The sequence below is a fragment of the Ovis aries genome, chromosome 24 (assembly GCF_016772045.2).
Source record: "Ovis aries strain OAR_USU_Benz2616 breed Rambouillet chromosome 24, ARS-UI_Ramb_v3.0, whole genome shotgun sequence".
NCBI classification, from domain to species: Eukaryota; Metazoa; Chordata; class Mammalia; order Artiodactyla; family Bovidae; genus Ovis; species Ovis aries.
The window spans coordinates 10,430,558-10,448,450 of record NC_056077.1 but is presented as its reverse complement, the minus strand read 5'-3'; the positions used below and the strand labels follow the sequence as shown (position 1 = coordinate 10,448,450).

General features: G+C 55.2%; 1 protein-coding gene across 2 annotated transcripts; it reads left to right on the top strand.

Annotated features, from left to right (window-relative positions):
• Positions 1 to 11,307: 11,307 nt before the first annotated feature.
• SOCS1 (suppressor of cytokine signaling 1) lies at positions 11,308 to 14,227 on the top strand. 2 transcript variants are annotated; one of them, XM_042239945.2, is made up of 2 exons: positions 11,308 to 11,424; positions 13,098 to 14,227. In XM_042239945.2, the coding sequence occupies exons 1-2, from the start codon at positions 11,349 to 11,351 to the stop codon at positions 13,799 to 13,801; spliced, it is 780 nt and encodes a 259-aa protein (XP_042095879.1). In that variant the 5' UTR covers positions 11,308 to 11,348; the 3' UTR covers positions 13,802 to 14,227. The 2 variants fall into 2 exon arrangements, with proteins under 2 accessions (XP_042095879.1, XP_004023476.4); XM_004023427.4 differs by lacking the exon at positions 11,308 to 11,424 and adding an exon at positions 12,433 to 12,547.
• The last annotated feature ends 3,666 nt before the right edge of the window (positions 14,228 to 17,893 follow it).

Genomic DNA, 17,893 nt, shown 5'->3' with positions numbered 1-17,893 from the left:
CGGGCAGAGCCCTCCTTTGTCCTATACACTCCCATGTACGCATGCACACTCACACATGGGATTCCCTCGAGCCCACACACTGTTCGTGTCGTCCACACGCAGAGTGGCAGGCCAGGACCACGGCAGACAGGCAGGAAGGGGGTTAGGAAAATATGCTTTGCAGTCCAGAGCATCCTGAGTTTGGGTCCTGGCTCATTTTGTTTGCCTGCTGTGTTCCCTTGGGTTGGTGATCATTTGTTTCAATACATAAAGGACGAAGTGCTTTCAGGGGCTGGGCTGAAACACAAGACCACATCCACAGAAAGAACACAAACGTATAAGCACAAGATTTGCCAGTCATGGGACTTCCCTGATGGTCTGGTGGTTAAGAATCCACCTTTTAATAATGCAGGGGACGTGGGTTCAATCTCTGGTCAGGGAACTGATGCCCATAGCCCACAGCTAGAGAGCCCATGTGCCGCAGGTACAGAGCCCGCACTGCGGAGCCCACGTGCTGCAAGGGAAGAGCCCACCTGCCTCAACTAAGACCAGACATAGCCAAATATGAAATATTTGCCAGTCGCAATAAGCAGAATCGAGGGAGCCAGTCTGGGTGTAACACAGAGCAACTCCGGTGGGGCTGTGGGTGGGGACAGAGTCTAAGGAACTGAAGACCCGAGGAAAGCACACTGCAGGCCGAGGGAACAGCATGTGCAAAGCCTAGAGGGAGCAAGGAAGGAGTCTGAGGTATTCCAAAGGCTGGAGCGGCTGGCACAGGTGTGCGGGGGGCCACCAGGGGGTGGGAGCACCAGGCTGGGGCCAGGCCATGCAGGGTTTGCAGGCCATGGGGAACCTGGACATTTTATTTGGTGTGGCAAGTCACGGGAGGTCTTAATCAGGCAAGCAACAGGGTCGAGCATCTTTGCTGTGTGGAGACTGACTGGCAGGGGACCGAAGGGACAAGAGGAAGCGCTGTGGACAGCGTGTGGCTAGGAGGGAGGGAGCGGAGCCTGGACCAAGTGTGGCAACAGAGACGTTCCTCTTGGAGGGAAGTTCTGAGATCAGAGATTCCTGCTTCGCCCCAAACTCCTGGTTCCCTATTTAGAAACCTAAGTCTGGAACTCCCCTGGTGGGTCCAGTGGTTGAGAGTCTGTCTGCCAAGGCAGGGGACATGGGTTTGATCCTTGGTCTGGGAAGATTCCACGTGTCATGGAGCAACTGAGCCCGTGGCTACAACCACTGAAGCCCGGGGGCCCTAGAGCCCCTGCTCTGCAGCAAGAGAAGCTGCTGCAGTGAGAACCAGTGCACCGCCAACTACAGGGTAGCCCCTACTCGCTGTAGCTGGAGAAAGCCCTTGTGTATCGATGAAGACCCAGCACAAACAAAGCTCGGCCACATAAAGCCATGGTAGTCACTGAAACACCTCTGTGCAGAAGCGGTTGGGAAGTGCTTCTAGAGGGCAAGTTTTAAGGGAGGAGGTGGAGGCAGACGGTCAGAGGGTAAGGTCAGGGACTTTAAGACCCACTCACCAGAGGACTTCCTATTCCCTGGACGGTGTCCTTGTCTGATACAATCACAGAAGGCAGGAGCTGTACTGCAGAGAACATCAACTCTGTAATAGAGGATTTGAACTGGGAAGCAGACAGACTGGGTCACAAGTGTGCTTTATGGACCCATTCCGACCCCACATTTCCCTGAAACCAACACTCAGGAAGAAGTGCCTCAGTGACACAGACACCCAGTCACATATATGAAGAAACTGCCATTCAAACCCACTCAGACGCAGAGCAAGAGGTTCACATACGGACTCGCAAATGCACATCCCCGCCTACACACACACACACACACACACACACACACACACACACACACACAGGCTCTCACACGCCTCCCCTCCCACACAGTGAGACACAAGCAAGCACTTGCAGGCGTACAGCTGCCCTCCCGCAGTCAGACACACAGTGACAAAAGGGGCAAAATCAAACCACAGATCCATTCTTTCACTTGCTTGGTTTGGGGTGGCGGCGGCAGTAGTTCAGTGGCAGGCCTGCTGGAAACCCAAATTCAGGAAACAGAGAAGTAGATGCTAACTCCAGCCACTGAGGGGCCTGGCACATTCTCCCAGTGTTGGGATGTTGGGGAGAACAGAAACAGCCTTGCCTGTGGCAGGGTTGCTTGCTCAGCTGCCTGGGGAGCCCCCCTAAGAGGACCCAACAGTCCTAGGGGTGGAGGGGGGAACAGCCAGGGAAGAGGGTACAGACCCCCTGTAGTGCTGAGATACCTATTAGAGCTACAATTCGAGGAACGAACACCTCAAGCTCTGGAGATTCGGCTCCTCTCTTCCCTTTCTGGGTGACCCTAGGACTGCCTCTTTACCTCCCTGAGCTTTGGTTCAAACAGTAAAGACTCTGCCTGAAATGTGGGAGGCCTGGGTTTAGTCCCTGAGTCAGGAAGATCCCCTGGAGGAGAGAACAGTATTCTTGCCTGAAGAATCCCATGGACAGAGGAGCCTGGTGGGCTACAGTCCATGGGGTCACAGAGAGTTGGACACAACTGAGGGACCAACAGTGTCGCTTTCTTGCACTCTGTAAAGAGGGCCAAGGCGCCATGCTGTTCTTGATCGCTGTACCCCTGTGCCAGCATGGGGCCTGGGCATGCATTAGGTGCCCAGCAAATACTGGACAAACAAAGCAAAGAAGGTGCAGACAGTGAGATGCCACGTGTATACCCACTGAATAGGCAAAACCAGAAAAGGCTGGATGATACTAGCCAGGTACTGAGAGGGCCCAGCAAAGCAGATATGATTGAATGCAGTCGCCTAGAGGGCAGACGTGCATACGTAGGTCGGCAGGTGACTGGGTGGTGTCTATGAGAAGTGTGCAAAGCGTTTCTCAGGCACATGCGCCAGAGTTCAGGGCCTTGTGACTTGCAAGAGCAAAAAACTGCAAAGGACCCACAGGAGGGCTAAGTAAACACGCAGGTTCACTGAGGACTATCGTGTAGTTTTTAAAAGAACGGGGTTGACCTCTGTGCAATCCCTCCAGACTGCCACGACACGGTGCTGGGTGAAGGGGCAAGATGGAGAAAGAAACACCATTGGGGGAGAGCAGAATTCCACACAAAGCAACACTGTACTTGTATGGGGGAAAAAGCAGGTATGTAAGTGCTTAGACAAGATGTGGAAGGACACAGACTGAGTGGGTGCCTGGGGATATGTCGGGGGAGGGGAGATGCTTTATTTTCTACAAAAACACAAAAAACTAAATTAGGGAGAAAAGGAAGGAGCATCAGGGGAGCATGTAATAAGCGCTCAGCAAAGCTCTATCGACTCTAGAAAGAGATAACGCAGGAATGCTGAATGTAAACTCTGCGTCTGCAAAGTGCTGTTATCTTTTCTTGACAGCGCTCGTCCATTCTGGGCCTGCTGGTCCAGGCGAGAGGATCCAGGAGCCCCTTCCCAGAGGGACTCACCACCCTGGGGCACAGAGAGGCCAATGCTAGCCGCCCACTGCTGTCCCCAGCCAAGCCTCTGCCTGTAAACCATGCAGGTGGCACTGGCTCCCCTCCGCTTCCCGGAGCCTCGTCTCCCACCACCTGCCACGCAGGTCCTCAAGCTGCAGCCTCCAGGCCTCTGCTGACTGCCATGCTCTGCCAGAAGTGCTCTGCCTGCTTCTCCTTGGGCTGAGTTTCGCTTGCTCTTTAAAATTTGGGTCAAGGGACTTCCCTGGTGGTCCAGTGGCTAAGAATCCGCCTGTCAATGCAGGGGACACAGGTTCGATCCCTGGTCTGGGAGGATCCCATAGCTGAGGAGGCAGTTAAGCCTGTGCGCCACAGCTACTGAGCCTGTGCTCCAGGGCCCGTGAACCGGAACTCCCAAGCCCATGCCCTGCAATTACTGAAGCCTGCTCCCCTAGAGCTCGTGCTCCACAACAAAAGAAGCCACCACAATGAGAAGCCTGCTCACAGCAACCAGGGAGTAGCCTGTGCACCATAAGCAATGTGCTCAGCCACTCAGTCATGTCTGACTCTCTGTGACCCCATGGACTGTAGCCCTCCAGGCTCCTCTGTCCACGGGATTCTCCAGGCAAGAACACTGGAGTGGGTTGTTATGCCCTTCCCCAAGGGATCTTCCCGACTCAGTGATCGAACGCATGTCTCCCACGTCTCTTGCATTGCAGGTGGATTCTTTACTGCTGAGCCACCTGGGAAGCCCAAATCAATAAGTAAATTTGGGGCAAGGGTCGCCTCCTCCCAGAGCCTGCTCAGCCCTACTGGCTTGGCCAGGGGCCTTTTCTGGAGCCAGCAGATACTGGGCTTCCCACACCACAAATCTGCTGCTGGCCTGTGTCCTGAAGCAACAGGCCTTAAGCGAGGGAACTGGGACGCGGCAAGCCCCTGGTCACGGCGCCTGCCCCCCCTCATGGCTTTCTTATGGTGCATGGCTTAAAGCTGAGGAGGCGCCTGCCCCCACCCCCAAGGCCCCCAACCTGTGACAGTCAGCCCTTGTGTCTGGTTGCACAGCTTCTGCAAATTCTTATTTCCCCTCTATGCCAGCTGCCAGAGGTGACTGCTATTGCTCTTGTCGTCAGCTCACAATACCTACTTTGCCACTTATGAGATGGGGTAGGGTGGGAACCAGATGGGCCTGTGAGAATGGTGGGAAAAACAGAATAAATCGGCTTGGAGTGAGGTCCTGGGAGATTTACTGATGAAAAGGCAGTGGGCCTGTCAGGCTCAGGCTTTGCGACAGTTCTCTGGGCCACCGGATGAAGGCAACTTGCCTGAAGTCACAGCGAGGGTGGGAGCGAGGGAGGGGGTGGGAAGGGGCTCTCAGAAGTCCTCTTCCCAGGCCCTCCTTTTTTCTAGCTATGAACACGGTACCAGCATTTTGAAAGCTGGCTAATACTGAATACTCCACATAATCTCTGACCTCATCTCTCCTGTTTCACCCGTCACACGGAGATCAAGGGCCTGCTGGAATGTTCCCACCAGGTCTCCCCAGGACCTGGAGTCCAGCCACCAGCTCAGGCCATGACCCCTCTCCTACTCGACGAGAGCCCTCTCCTTGGGCTTGAGCGTCCCCTCCCCTCCATGGAAAGTGTGTTCCCGTGTGATCTCCTGCCGTTGGGATCAGCCAGGACTAGGTTCATATTACGCAGCAGCCTCTGTGGACAGAAGCCAAGCCCCAGGTTCTCCAAGACACTCTTGGCAAGTTTCACCAGCTCTTTGAGGAGCAATTTTCTCATCTGGGAAATGGCGGCATAATTTCCACCTCACAGAACCACGTGCATGCGCGTGTGCTGTCATGACTAACCTGTGGACGGTAGCCCCGCCAGGCTCCTTTGTCCATGGGATTTCCCAGGCAAGAATACTGGCATGAGTTGCTATTTCCTTCTCCAGGGGATCTTTCCAACCCAAGGATTGAACCCGTGTCTACCCGCATCTCCTACATTGCAGGCGGATTCTTTACGGCTGAGCCACCAGGGAAGCCAAGGGGTAGGGGTGGGGGGGTGTAAATAAGAGACGCCCAGACTGTCACCTGGACCACAGCTGGCTGAGCAAATGATGCCTCCCCTTCCTGGGTCCCTGGGGAGTGAGGGCTGATCTCAGAACTCAGGTCTCAGGCTCCTCAAGCAGCACTCTCTACTACAACGCACGCTGCAACGCACATGTGTCCTGGCTTCCCCTGGGGACTGTCTCTATACCCATCTCGGGGCCAGTGCGGTTACATCCTTGCGGGGGCGGTGGTCAGGGGCAGTGGTGAGGTGTGTCGCAAGCCCCCACACTATACATCACTGTGGCTACTATCTCAGCAGTCCAGAAAGTCAATAGCCAGAGGATTCTTTCCATGCTCAATCCTGTAGCATCTCCTGGGCTGGAAGAAATGTCTCCTGCAGTCAGGGTGAAATCTAAACACTTCCCATGTCCCCACAAAGCCTGCACCATGAACTGGACCCCTGTGAACCTCTGTACCTCACCACCTTGCTCTCTACACCAACGACACGTGTCTCCTTTCTGATCCTCAACACGGCTGATCACTCCCACTGCAGGCCCTTTGCACTGGCGGTTGTACCTGGAATCCTTATCACCCCTTATTTAGAAAGGCCTCAACTGCAACCTCCAATCAAGAGGCTTTCCCTGACTGCTTTATCTCACTCTTGCCCACACCCCACAAAAACCCTGTTGCTCCTTCTTTCCTGTTTGTTATCCCATAGCACTTACCATGATCTAAATTGATCTAATGAATTTACTTCCTATTTCTCCTATGACTGCTTGAAGACCTCTGAGTTCCCAGTGCCTGGCAGATAGTAGGCACTCAATAAATGTGTATATGTGTATGTACCGCACAACTGCACTCATCTCACATGCTAGTAAAGTAATGCTCAAAATTCTGCAAGCCAGGCTTCAGCAGTACATGAACCATGAACTTCCAGATATTCAAGCTGGTTTTAGCAAGGGCAGAGGAACCAGAGATCAAATTGTCAACATCTGCTGGATCATCGAAAAAGCAAGAGTTCCAGAAAAACATCTATTTCTGCTTTATTGACTATGCCAAAGCATTTAACTGTGTGTATCACAATAAACTGTGGAAAATTCTGAAAGAGATGGGAATACCAGACCACCTGACCGGCCTCTTGAGAAACCTATATGCAGGTCAGGAAGCAACAGTTAGAACTGGACATGGAACAACAGACTGGTTCCAAATAGGAAAAGGAGTATGTCAAGGCTGTATATTGTCACCCTGCTTATTTAACTTATATGCAGAGTACATCATGAGAAATGCTGAACTGGAAGAAGCACAAGCTGCAATCAAGATTGCCCGGAGAAATATCAATAACCTCAGATATGCAGATGACACCACCCTTATGGCAGAAAGTGAAGAGGAACTAAAAAGCCTGGTGATGAAAGTGTAAGAGGAGAGTGAAAAAGTTGACTGAAAGCTCAACATTCAGAAAACTAAGATCATGGCATCTGGTCCCATCACTTCAAGGGAAATAGATGGGGAAACAGTGGAAACAGTGTCAGACTTTATTTTTGGGGGGCTCCAAAATCACTGCAGATGGTGACTGCAGCCATGAAATTAAAAGACGCTTACTCCTTGGAAGGAAAGTTATGACCAACTTAGATAGCATATTCAAAAGCAGAGACATTACTTTGCCAACAAAGGTCCATCTAGTCAAGGCTATGGTTTTCCCAGTGGTCATGTAGGGATGTGAGATTTGGACTGTGAAGAAAGCTGAGCGCCGAAGAATTGATGCATTTGAACTGTGGTGTTGGAGAAGCCTCTTGAGAGTCCCTTGGACTGCAAGGAGATCCAACCAGTCCATCCTAAAAGAAATCAGTCCTGGGTGTTCATTGGAGGGACTGATACTGAAGCTAAAACTCCAATACTTTGGCCACCTTATGGGAAGAGTTGACTCATTGGAAAAGACCCTTATGCTGGGAGGGATTGGGGGCAGGAGGAGAAGGGGACGACAGAGGATGAGATAGCTGGATGGCATCACTGACTCGATGGACATGAGTTTGAGTGAACTCTGGGAGTTGGTGATGGACAGGGAGGCCTGGCGTGCTGTGATTCATGGGGTCACAAAGGGTCGGACACGACTGAGTGACTGAACTGAACTGAACTGAACTGTATGTATGCTCAATTGCTCAGTCATGTCCTAGCTGTTGAATAAACACTGAATGGGTGAAATAAATGTCATTACCCCTATCGAGCAGATGAGGAAACCGAGCCACAGAGAAGCGAAGAAGCTGGTCCCAGACTACGTGCTCATTGACAGATTGAAACCAGAATCCACTGCTCGGAGGGCCCCAGAGGTACAGACTCCCATGGGTATCTCGATTGTAAAGAAAGGCTGAGGAGCACTGGGCAGAGGGCAGTTTCAAGATTATACGACCTGAAGGGGCTGCTTTTCCCAGCAGGACTTTGCCAAAACTAGAAAAAGAAACTGAAAAACTGAGCTCCAGGGGCCAAGATCTTGACTCCTCCCAGCTGCTGGCTAAGCCTCTCCCTTCTGCGCCTGTCAGGGCTGCCAAGGGTGGGGGAGGAGAACCAGCCCCCATGTCTGCTGTGGCCCAGCAAGCTGCGGACACAGGGCTGCCCCAACTGCCCCGTGACGAGAAGTCGCTTGTGCCGAGAAGCACCTTCTCTGTGCCTGGCCCCTTGCTTTGGGCTGTGCTTTCACACTGCTCTGTGAAGCATGAAATTTCCAAAGCCCGCTTTGCAGCTGGGGCGAATGAGGCCCAGCGTGGGCAAGTGGCTGGCCTGTGGTCTCCACGGCACATGGCCCAGCTTCCTGCGAGTCTAGGGCAGGCCCTCCAAGGAGAACAGCCCAGGAGACGGAAGCTTGTCAATCAGCGTATTTCTTTTTCCCTTTGGTATCTGGATTTGGTTTCATTTTGAACTCAGGGCTTTAGAAAATGAAACCAAAGTGGTAGTAACTGTCACCATCGGTGGTGAGGAGAACCCACGTGTGCTTGGCAACTTATGCTTGGCTCACTGCTCTTGCACAACCAGAATCTGCTTGGGGCGGGGGGAGGAAGAGGCCAAGCCTACCGTACAGGCAAGAAAACTGAGACTCAGAAGGGCCCAGAGCCAAAAACGGGGAGACAGAGGCTTGGCTGCCAAGATTGGAGTCTCCCCAATCTTACAAACAGGAGGGAAATCAGCAGAATGGTCCTCACTCCTCCCCAGGCAGGCTTAGGATGCAAATGCATCCCTCTTATTTCCTTGATATCTACTGTTTCACCAGAAGACAGACCAGGATTGGAGACCACCAGGAATCCAGCTGGGGCAGAGGGTGGGGAGAGGAGGTGGGAAGGAAATCTATAGCACAGCAAACGGGTGAAAGCTTTAGGGTCTGAGCTCCTGGGTGTGAACCTCCGCCCTGCCCCTTCTGAGTTGTGTGCCCCTGGGCGAGTGACTCCCCCCTCAGTTTCTCTATCTGTAAAATGGGGCAGATTGGATCGTTGTGTCAGTCTAATGGTCTAAGGACTGTATTTATTATCCAGCTAGTTTAGGCCAGTACATCACGTATGTGTGTGCTAAGTCGCCTCTGTCACGTCTGACTCTTTGCGACCTCATGGACTGTAGCCCGCCAGGCTCCTCTGTCCATGGAATTCTCCAGGCAAGAATACTGGAGCAGGTTGCCATTTCCTTCTCCAGGGGACCTTCCTGACCCAGGGATCGAACTCACGTCTCTTATGTCTCCTGCACTGGTGGGCGGGTTCTTTGCCGCTAGTGCCACTTGGGAAGAACCTAACACATCACAGGTAACAGTAAATGAAATGAAGAAGGGGGCTCCGTGGGGATGGGTGGGCATGTGGCAACAAGTAGGGGGTCAGAGGAGGAGGTCCTAGTGCTCAGGAATAAGAGGGAACTCTTCGAAACAGCCATCTGGGCTGTCAATGAGTGGTAGGGGGCATATGGGCCATCAGACATAGATCTGCTCTGGGCAAGGAGACATGCTGGCAGGAAGACAAGTCACGCAGGAGCCAGCCCAGCCTGGCTGCCTTCTCTGGGCCTGGACCACCCGCCTCCAGCTCGAGTGAGAAGGAGGTGCTGTGTCTCCCCGCTGCCAGCAGCCAGGGGCCTGGTTAACCCCCATGCAACGCTCTCCTTTCACTCCACCCATGCTGTCTATGGCCTGCTTTCCTCGCACTAGGACTTCTAACATGAAGCCATGAGCTCCAATATGCTGTCACAGCTGCTGACGGCCGCCGATGAACAACAGCAGCAAAAGCAATCACCTACTGAATGCCTCTGATGCACCAGGGACTGGTGTAAGCACATGACCCCTAATCACTCTTTTAATCCCCACACTCTGAGGGAGATGTTATTACCCCCTTCAGAGATGAGGAAACCAGGCAAGGGAGTTAATTACACGTCCAAAGTCAGAGGGACAGAAAGTTGCAAAATTAGAATTGGAAACTAGGCAGACTGCGGCCAGAGTCCAGCTTCCAACCACTGCTTTGTGCTGCTACCCATTGCAGGGCAGCCCCCCGCAGGCGCTCCGGGCTGACCACAGCACCCGAACACTGGCACAGGCATGGCTCTGCACCTTCTCATGCCCTTGCACACACACACACACACCCCCAGGACGACCACATCAACGACCAACATCAGCTGCTGCCAACACACACACACACACACACGCACAGACACCCCCCCCCAGGGACGACCACATCAACGACCAACATCAGCTGCTGCCACACACACACACACCCCCAGGACGACCACATCAACGCCCAACATCAGCCGCTGCCAACACACACACACACACACACACACGCACGCACACACCCCCCCCCAGGACGACCACATCAATGACCAACATCAGCTGCTGCCACACACACACACACACACACACACCCCAGGACGACCACATCAACGACCAACATCAGCTGCTGCCAACACACACACACACACACACACCCCAGGACGACCACATCAACGACCAACATCAGCTACTGTCACACACACACACAGACACACACACACACCCCAGGACGACCACATCAACGCCCAACATCAGCCGCTGCCAACACACACACACACACACACACACACACACACGCACGCACACACCCCCCCCCCAGGACGACCACATCAACGACCAACATCAGCTGCTGCCAACACACACACACACACACACCCCAGGACGACCACATCAACGACCAACATCAGCTGCTGTCACACACACACACAGACACACACACACACACACACACCCCAGGACGACCACATCAACGACCAACATCAGCTGCTGCCACACACACACACACACACACACACACACACACACCCCTAGGACAACCACATCAACGACCAACATCAGCTGCTGCCACACACACACACACACACACATCCCTAGGACGACCACATCAACGACCAACATCAGCTGCTGCCACACACACACACACACACACACACACACACACACACACACCCAGGACGACCACATCAACAACCAACATCAGCTGCTGCCACACACACACACAGACACACACACACGGATTCCGGGAGACAGTGGGATCCTACACAAGGTGGGTTCTGGGCCATGCTCTTGTGTTCACCAGGAAACACGGGGATCCTGGGCTCTGCCCGGGGTCAGGGGAGGAAAGCGCCAGGGAGGCTGGCAGGAGGACCTGGCGCCAGGGCTAGGAGCCAAGCGGCAAAGCTGCGCTGCGGCCTGAGAGTTGCCTGTAGAGGGCAGTGTGTGCCAGCATTGGGCAGGACCCTGCCAAACCTAGCTACTCCGCCTGACCCCTCCAGGCTGTGAGATTCACCACCCACCAGCCGGCCCCCAAGCTCATTTGTTCTTTCTTTCGTTCAGAAATACATGTACTAGCTAGGCACCTACTCCATGCCCTTCTATGACAGACAGCATCATACACAAACGAACAAACCGTTACGGGTACCCCATCATTCCAAGACCCGAGGTATGAGTGTGGGGAGGGAGCAGCTGGGGGCAGGGGGGTGGGATCTGTAAGAGAGGAGGGAGGAAGAGGAGGGGCTGGCCAGGAAAGCTCAGAGTAGGCTTCTGCAATGATCACATCTGAAAATGAACTCTCTTTCCCCTGGGCTCCAAAGTGCATTTAGAGGTGCCCAGTTGCTCCCTTCTCTCCCCCAAATAAAAGCGAGCAGGGTGTGCCTCGTTTGGAGCTCCCCCTCTGCCAGTCACCGGGCCTCAGTTTCTCCAGCTATCTGGCAGGAGAAAAGGCAGGCCAAGGCCGCCGGGGACCTTGCCAGGCCCCACCCGGTTTCCAAGGAACTGGGCTCGCAGTCGAGGTACCCCTCCCGCGCAGCCAAAGGGTTCCTCCGAAGCCTGTGGTCAACCCGCCGCTTCCTGGGAACCCTAAGACAAGACCAGGGACAGAGACAGGCAGGGAGGGATGCGGATGCGGCCATCTAGAGGCTCCAGGACGAGGGGGGGCAGGGCGATGGAGGCAGCAGTCCCGAGGGGTCCCAGGTGAGACCCCAGGATAGGGTGGATGTGTCCGGCTCCAGAGTAGAGGACAGAGGTCTACCAGAGATGGGTGCTGAGACACCTGGCGGAGGTGACTGGTGTGTCAGGGCCAGTCCGGAGTATCCTAATGGGCTTGCCTGAAGAAATCTGCGACCGAAGGCAGTGGGGGCACCGGAGAGCCGCCAGGTCCGAAAGGGAGGGTGCTGAGAAGTGCCCCGGAGATTCAAGGGCAGTGCTAGAGACCTTGACAGACCGGTCCTAGACAGGTGCGAGGCTAGGTCAGGGCTGGGGGACCTCCCCGAGGAGGGGTCCCGGATTTGTGGGAAAAGTCGAGTAGCGCCCGCCACCGCGGTGCGCAGAAAAAGAAACCGAAAGTGGCGCGGAAGGGCGGGCCTGGAGGGGGCGGAGCCGGCAGGGGCGGGGCCTCGCAAGCCCCAAGCCTCAGAGCCGGTTTAAAAGACTGGTGCAGGGGCGGGCGCGCAGCAGAAAGAGCTGCGGCCGTGGCAGCTGCACGGCTCCCGGCCCCGGAGCATGCGCGAGAGCCGCCCCGGAGACCCCCGCCGCCCCGCCCGCGGCGCCCCGCGCCCCGCCGCCAGGTGAGACGGACGCTGGGCGACGAAGCTAGAGGGAGAGGGGAGGAACGCACGGGACCGCCCGGGGCCGGGGCGGCCTCGGGGGCTGCGTGGTGGGGTCGCGGCCGCCACGCCCCTGGCCCCTGCGGGCCCCAGCCTGGCGGACCCCGCGCTTGGGGTACCCGCAGCGCCGCTTTCTCCTGCTTTTTTGCCCGAATCGCCCGGACGAGGCGCCCGTTCCCGCCCTGGCCGGCAGGCGGCAGCCGCGGGGCGGTGAGCCGAGGACCCGGTGGCCCGAGTCCGGGACAGGCTTCTGCTCGGCGCTTCTCTCCACGCCCCCTTCTCGACTCGGACTCGGAGGCGGCACAGCGCGCCGCCGAGCTCCCACCCGCCAGCAAGCCCATTTTCTAGATGAGTCCACTGAGGCTCAAAGGGCCGCGCGGACGCAGGCTTGAGCCCTCGGCCCTTTAGGAGCGGCTCAGCCCAGGGCCCCGCCCCTCCCGAGCTGCCTCGCGGGCCCTCACCTGCCCAGTCTCACCCGGACTCCCTGCTCACTGCCTGTCTCCCCCATCAGCGCACCCCCGGACGCTATGGCCCACCCCTCCGGCCGGCCCCGCGTGTAGGATGGTAGCACACAACCAGGTGGCAGCCGACAATGCAATCTCTACGGCAGCAGAGCCCAGACGGCGGCCAGAGCCTTCTTCCTCCTCCTCTTCTTCTTCCACCTCCTCGCCCTCGTCCGCGGCCCCGGCGCGCCTGCGGCCCTGCCCGGCGGCCGCGGCCCCGGCCCCCGGCGATACACACTTTCGCACGTTCCGCTCGCACGCCGAGTACCGGCGCATCACCCGCGCCAGCGCGCTCCTCGACGCCTGCGGCTTCTACTGGGGGCCCCTGAGCGTGCACGGAGCGCACGAGCGGCTGCGCGCCGAGCCCGTGGGCACCTTCCTGGTGCGCGACAGCCGACAGAGGAACTGCTTCTTCGCCCTCAGCGTGAAGATGGCCTCGGGCCCCACGAGCATCCGCGTGCACTTCCAGGCCGGCCGCTTCCACCTGGACGGTAGCCGCGAGAGCTTCGACTGCCTCTTCGAGCTGCTGGAGCACTACGTGGCGGCTCCGCGCCGCATGCTGGGGGCCCCGCTGCGCCAGCGCCGCGTGCGGCCGCTGCAGGAGCTGTGCCGCCAGCGCATCGTGGCCACCGTGGGCCGCGAGAACCTGGCGCGCATCCCCCTCAACCCCGTCCTCCTCGACTACCTGAGCTCCTTCCCCTTCCAGATCTGACCGGCCGCGCACCGCAGCATTAACTGGGCCCCCCCGCCCCTTATTATTTTCTATTATTAATTATTATTTCCCCTGGACCATGTGGGTGCCCTCCCCACCTGCGTTGGAGGGAGCGGGCGTAGGGGGCGAGGCGCCTCCGGCCCTGGGCTGGAGACCAGGCCGCAGATCCCTCCCCACCTCTTGAGGGGTGCCCTCTCCTGGTGCTCCCTCTGGGTCCCCCTGGTTGTCGTAGCAGCTTAACTTAAAACTGTATGTGGGACCAGGGCCTGAACTCGTACCTCCTACCTCTTCATGTTTACATATACTCAGTATCTTTGCACAAACCAGGGGTTGGGGGAGGGTCTCTGGCTTTATTTTTCTGCTATGCAGAATCCTATTTTATATTTTTTACCACCAGTTTAGGTAATAAACTTTATTATGAAAGTTTTTTTTTTTTAAGAAAAAAAGTTTCTAGAGCGTGTGCTTTGGTCAAAGGTTTTCCACGGTTCTGAGTGGGTCCGGGTTCCTAATATTGACCTGGGTGTGGCTGGAGGTGGTGTGTGGCCCCCCCAGGTTCTGTGGCTGGGAACCCCACATGGCTTCACCCTCAGCTCTCAGGGGGAGAGGAACCCTTGGTCTAGTTTTGGTATTGTGTGTCTGGTAAAAGGGCACTTCGTGTTTGAACACACTTAATGTGTGTCAGGTCCTATTCTGTACTTTATTTACATACACTTAAATTTACTTACTCTATAAAGACTACCCTATGAAGCAAGGCTCTTACCCCATTTTATGGAAGAGAAAACCGAGGCAGGGTAAATTTGCCTGTGGTCATTCCGGTGTCAGAGAAAGACACTTGGGCCTTTTTTTGGCCGTCCTCCCAGAAATCTGTTTGAAATGGATGACAGAGGGGAAACTTCTTTCATTCTGTGACCACAGCTTCTTCCAGGAAGAGGGTGGGGGTGGGGGGGGTTGATGAGTTTTTGGAAGGAGGAGTGGTACATTCTGAAACTGTATCTAGGGAGACAGAGATACTGAGATGGGATGGGGATAACAGGGTCAGGTCTGAACTTCCTTCTTCCCGCCCTGTCTTGTCTCGTGTACTTTTTGGTGAACACGCAACTTGCAACCAGAAAGACGCTCTGTGGTCTGTGGTGGCAGGAGGGCCCTCTTGGCAGCTCTGGGCAATTCCCTTTGCCTCTAGGGGCCTCAGCGACTGCCTCTGAAATGGCTTGCTTTGCTATAACCCTCAGCAGCAGGTACTGATGTATAGTGGATGGAGGAGTGATGTTTTCCAAAACTGGGGCTGGCCAGCATCACTAAAGAATGCGCAGGACATGGGTTTTATGGCTACTCCTGTATCTGGCCGGTCTGCTGGCCACTCAGGGCTGTGGTACTGCCCCCGGTGCATCGAGTTATTTTCAGGTGTAGGGTTAAGCGGCCTCACAGACACATCCCACTCCAATTTTAGAACTCCGAATGGCCCTCTGCAGCCCTGGACATGCTTATAATGGAGTGTCCTAATATTTAATAACACCTTTCAGACTTTAAACTGCAGCATAAAATTAACTTGATAGCTGGAGAGCTGGAGTGGCCCAGGCTTGTCTTGGGGATTAAATAGGTTCCAGGCCCCAAGGTTAAGGATGGCCAGGAGAGATTTAGGATCTCAGAGAGCTTTGGCAATTTCATCCTTTAATGAGGTGGGGGCGGGGGGGAGGGAGAGAGGGAGGGAGGGAGGTAGATGACGTCTGTGTGCCTCCAAGGAATCACTGCTTTCTCTTCTTTGAACCGTCTCCCTTCCCTTTGTTTTGTGCTTTGTGGCTCAAGTCTTGTGTTCAGACTTTCCTGTCTCCTACCCAGCTTGGGCAGGGCAAGGAGAAACCCAAGAAGATTGTGCTGGGGCATACGGCAGACACTTTAGTGAGCGCTTACTATATGCTGGGCCCTGTGCTACTTTAAGCCTCTCAACTGGCCTGTGGGTTAGAAACCTCTCCCCCTTTATATAGATGAGAAAACTGAGGCTCAGAGAGGCAAAGTAGGGCATACAGCAAGTGGTGGAGCCAGATGGCAAACTCAGACAGTACTGCTTCAGAGGCTGGGTAGCACTAGCCTCCCGTGAGGGCCTAACAGTCGAAATAATAACAGTAGCAGCTGCTAACATTTATATCTGCATCACTGGGAAGGCACCATTCTGAGCGCCTAGTCACCTATATTAAAACATTCAACCTTCACCTAAGCCTTAGGATTTAGGTGCTATTAACTAACATTCCCATTTTTCAGATAAGGAAACAGGTCCTCATCTAAGGAAGGACAAATCGCAGTCAAGTTTATAATATTTCCAGGGCTTTTCCCTTCTCAAAAAAAAAAAAAAAAAAGCTTAAAAGTCACATCTTCATTACCCAAACTCATTTCCCTTAGCAAGACAGCTGAAACTAAAGCTCCTTTACTCACACTCCCCAGAGCTGGCCCCTTCTCTTTGTGAGTCTTTTTTTTTTTTTTTTTTAAGCTATACTGCCATGCATAAAGTGACCTGAAATGACCTAGAAGCCCCCGGGAGCTGCACTCCAGACCGAGTAACAGATGGGCACGGCAGTGCGGGCACGGCAGTGCAGACACTGCAGGGCAGGGGGGCGGCGCGCGCCGTGTGGCTTCCCCGTGGTGCAGGTCGTCTCAAACCTCAGCTTTGTGATTCAGCAGTGCTGACGTCAATTTACAAGAATGAAAAGTGAGAGGAGGACTGGTGTATGTGTGGGCCTGGGCTGGGGGCCTAGGTGTGACTGAGGTATTCTTCCCACTGACAGCGGGTGAGCGGGGCAGCAGAGGGCGGGCAGGATGGCAAAGGGGCCGCTCTCCAGGACGACGGGGACTGCGGGCCTGGGTGAGAACAGCCTCTGACCCGCATCAAAGCCTTTCCTCAGCGGGGGACTCTGCCCCCCATTTCAGAGATGAGGAAACAGAGGCCCAGAGAAGTACTGTCACTTACTTAGGGTCACACAACTCAAAAGTGATAGCCAAGACTTGCACCGGGTCTGCCACACTCTCAAGGCAATTGGTTTCAAGAGTGGAAGAGGGAAGAGCGAGGAACGCTGTGAAGAGGCATTTCCCCAGGTCTCGCTTCAGCCTGCTTGATCTTCCCAGTGCAGAGCTGAGCCTCTTCCTGAAGCGAGGCACATAAGGCATTTAGCCCAGAGTCTGGCCATCCGTCTCCAAATGATGCGGTGCTCGGTAAACGATAATGAGGGTCAACAAACATGCACTGAGCACCAACTTACGTTCCAGGCGTTACTCTTAAGCCCAGTGGATACACGAATGGACACAGTCGAGGGAGTCTGGCCCCTGCTCTCACGGAGTTCACGTTCAGGGCCTCAGACTGTTAACTAACTAAATAGGAAACTAAAGGCACCAGAACATTCCAAGTAGTGACAGTACTCGAGATGACAACTCAGCTAGATGGTGGGACAGCGGACTGGGACTATTTCAGAAAGAAAGGTCAGGAAGGCCCCTTCAAGGTGACACTGAAATTGTGCCTGGAATGACAGGTCAGAGCCAGCCGGGGAGGCAGGCATTTCAGGTAGAGGGAACAGCAACTGGGAACAAGCTCAACCCAGTCCAGTGGCTGGTGGAGCTGGAGGGGAAGGGATTGAGTGAAGGCGAGTGTCAGGAGGTAAGGCGGGATGGGAGGGCAGTGGGCACAGCCACTGGTGAGGAGTGTGGATTTGAACTGTGATGGGTAGCCAGGGTGTGACCCGATCTAATCTGTGCTGTGATCAGATTCCCTGACTGCTTCCCTGCCTTATTATATGTATATCTGGGGATGGGTGTGGGGGGCGGGGGGGAAGGGAGGGGTCATTCTTGGTAAGACCCCTCAGCTCCAGCCAACTGGGCCACAGAGAGGCAGGGACAGTGACAGGACCTGCTGGGACTGGTGCTGAGACCAAATATGGGCCGGGAAGGCCTGGGGCAGGCATCAGTCAGAAACCTCAACTATGATCAGATCCCCAACCTAGGTCTGAACAAATCCCCAGGGCACAGCCCCGCAGACTCCAGTGAGGGGCTTCTTGGAGTAGCCAGCCTCAACGTTGGGAGAGGAAGCGCAGGGCCTAGGAGGAGGTGGAC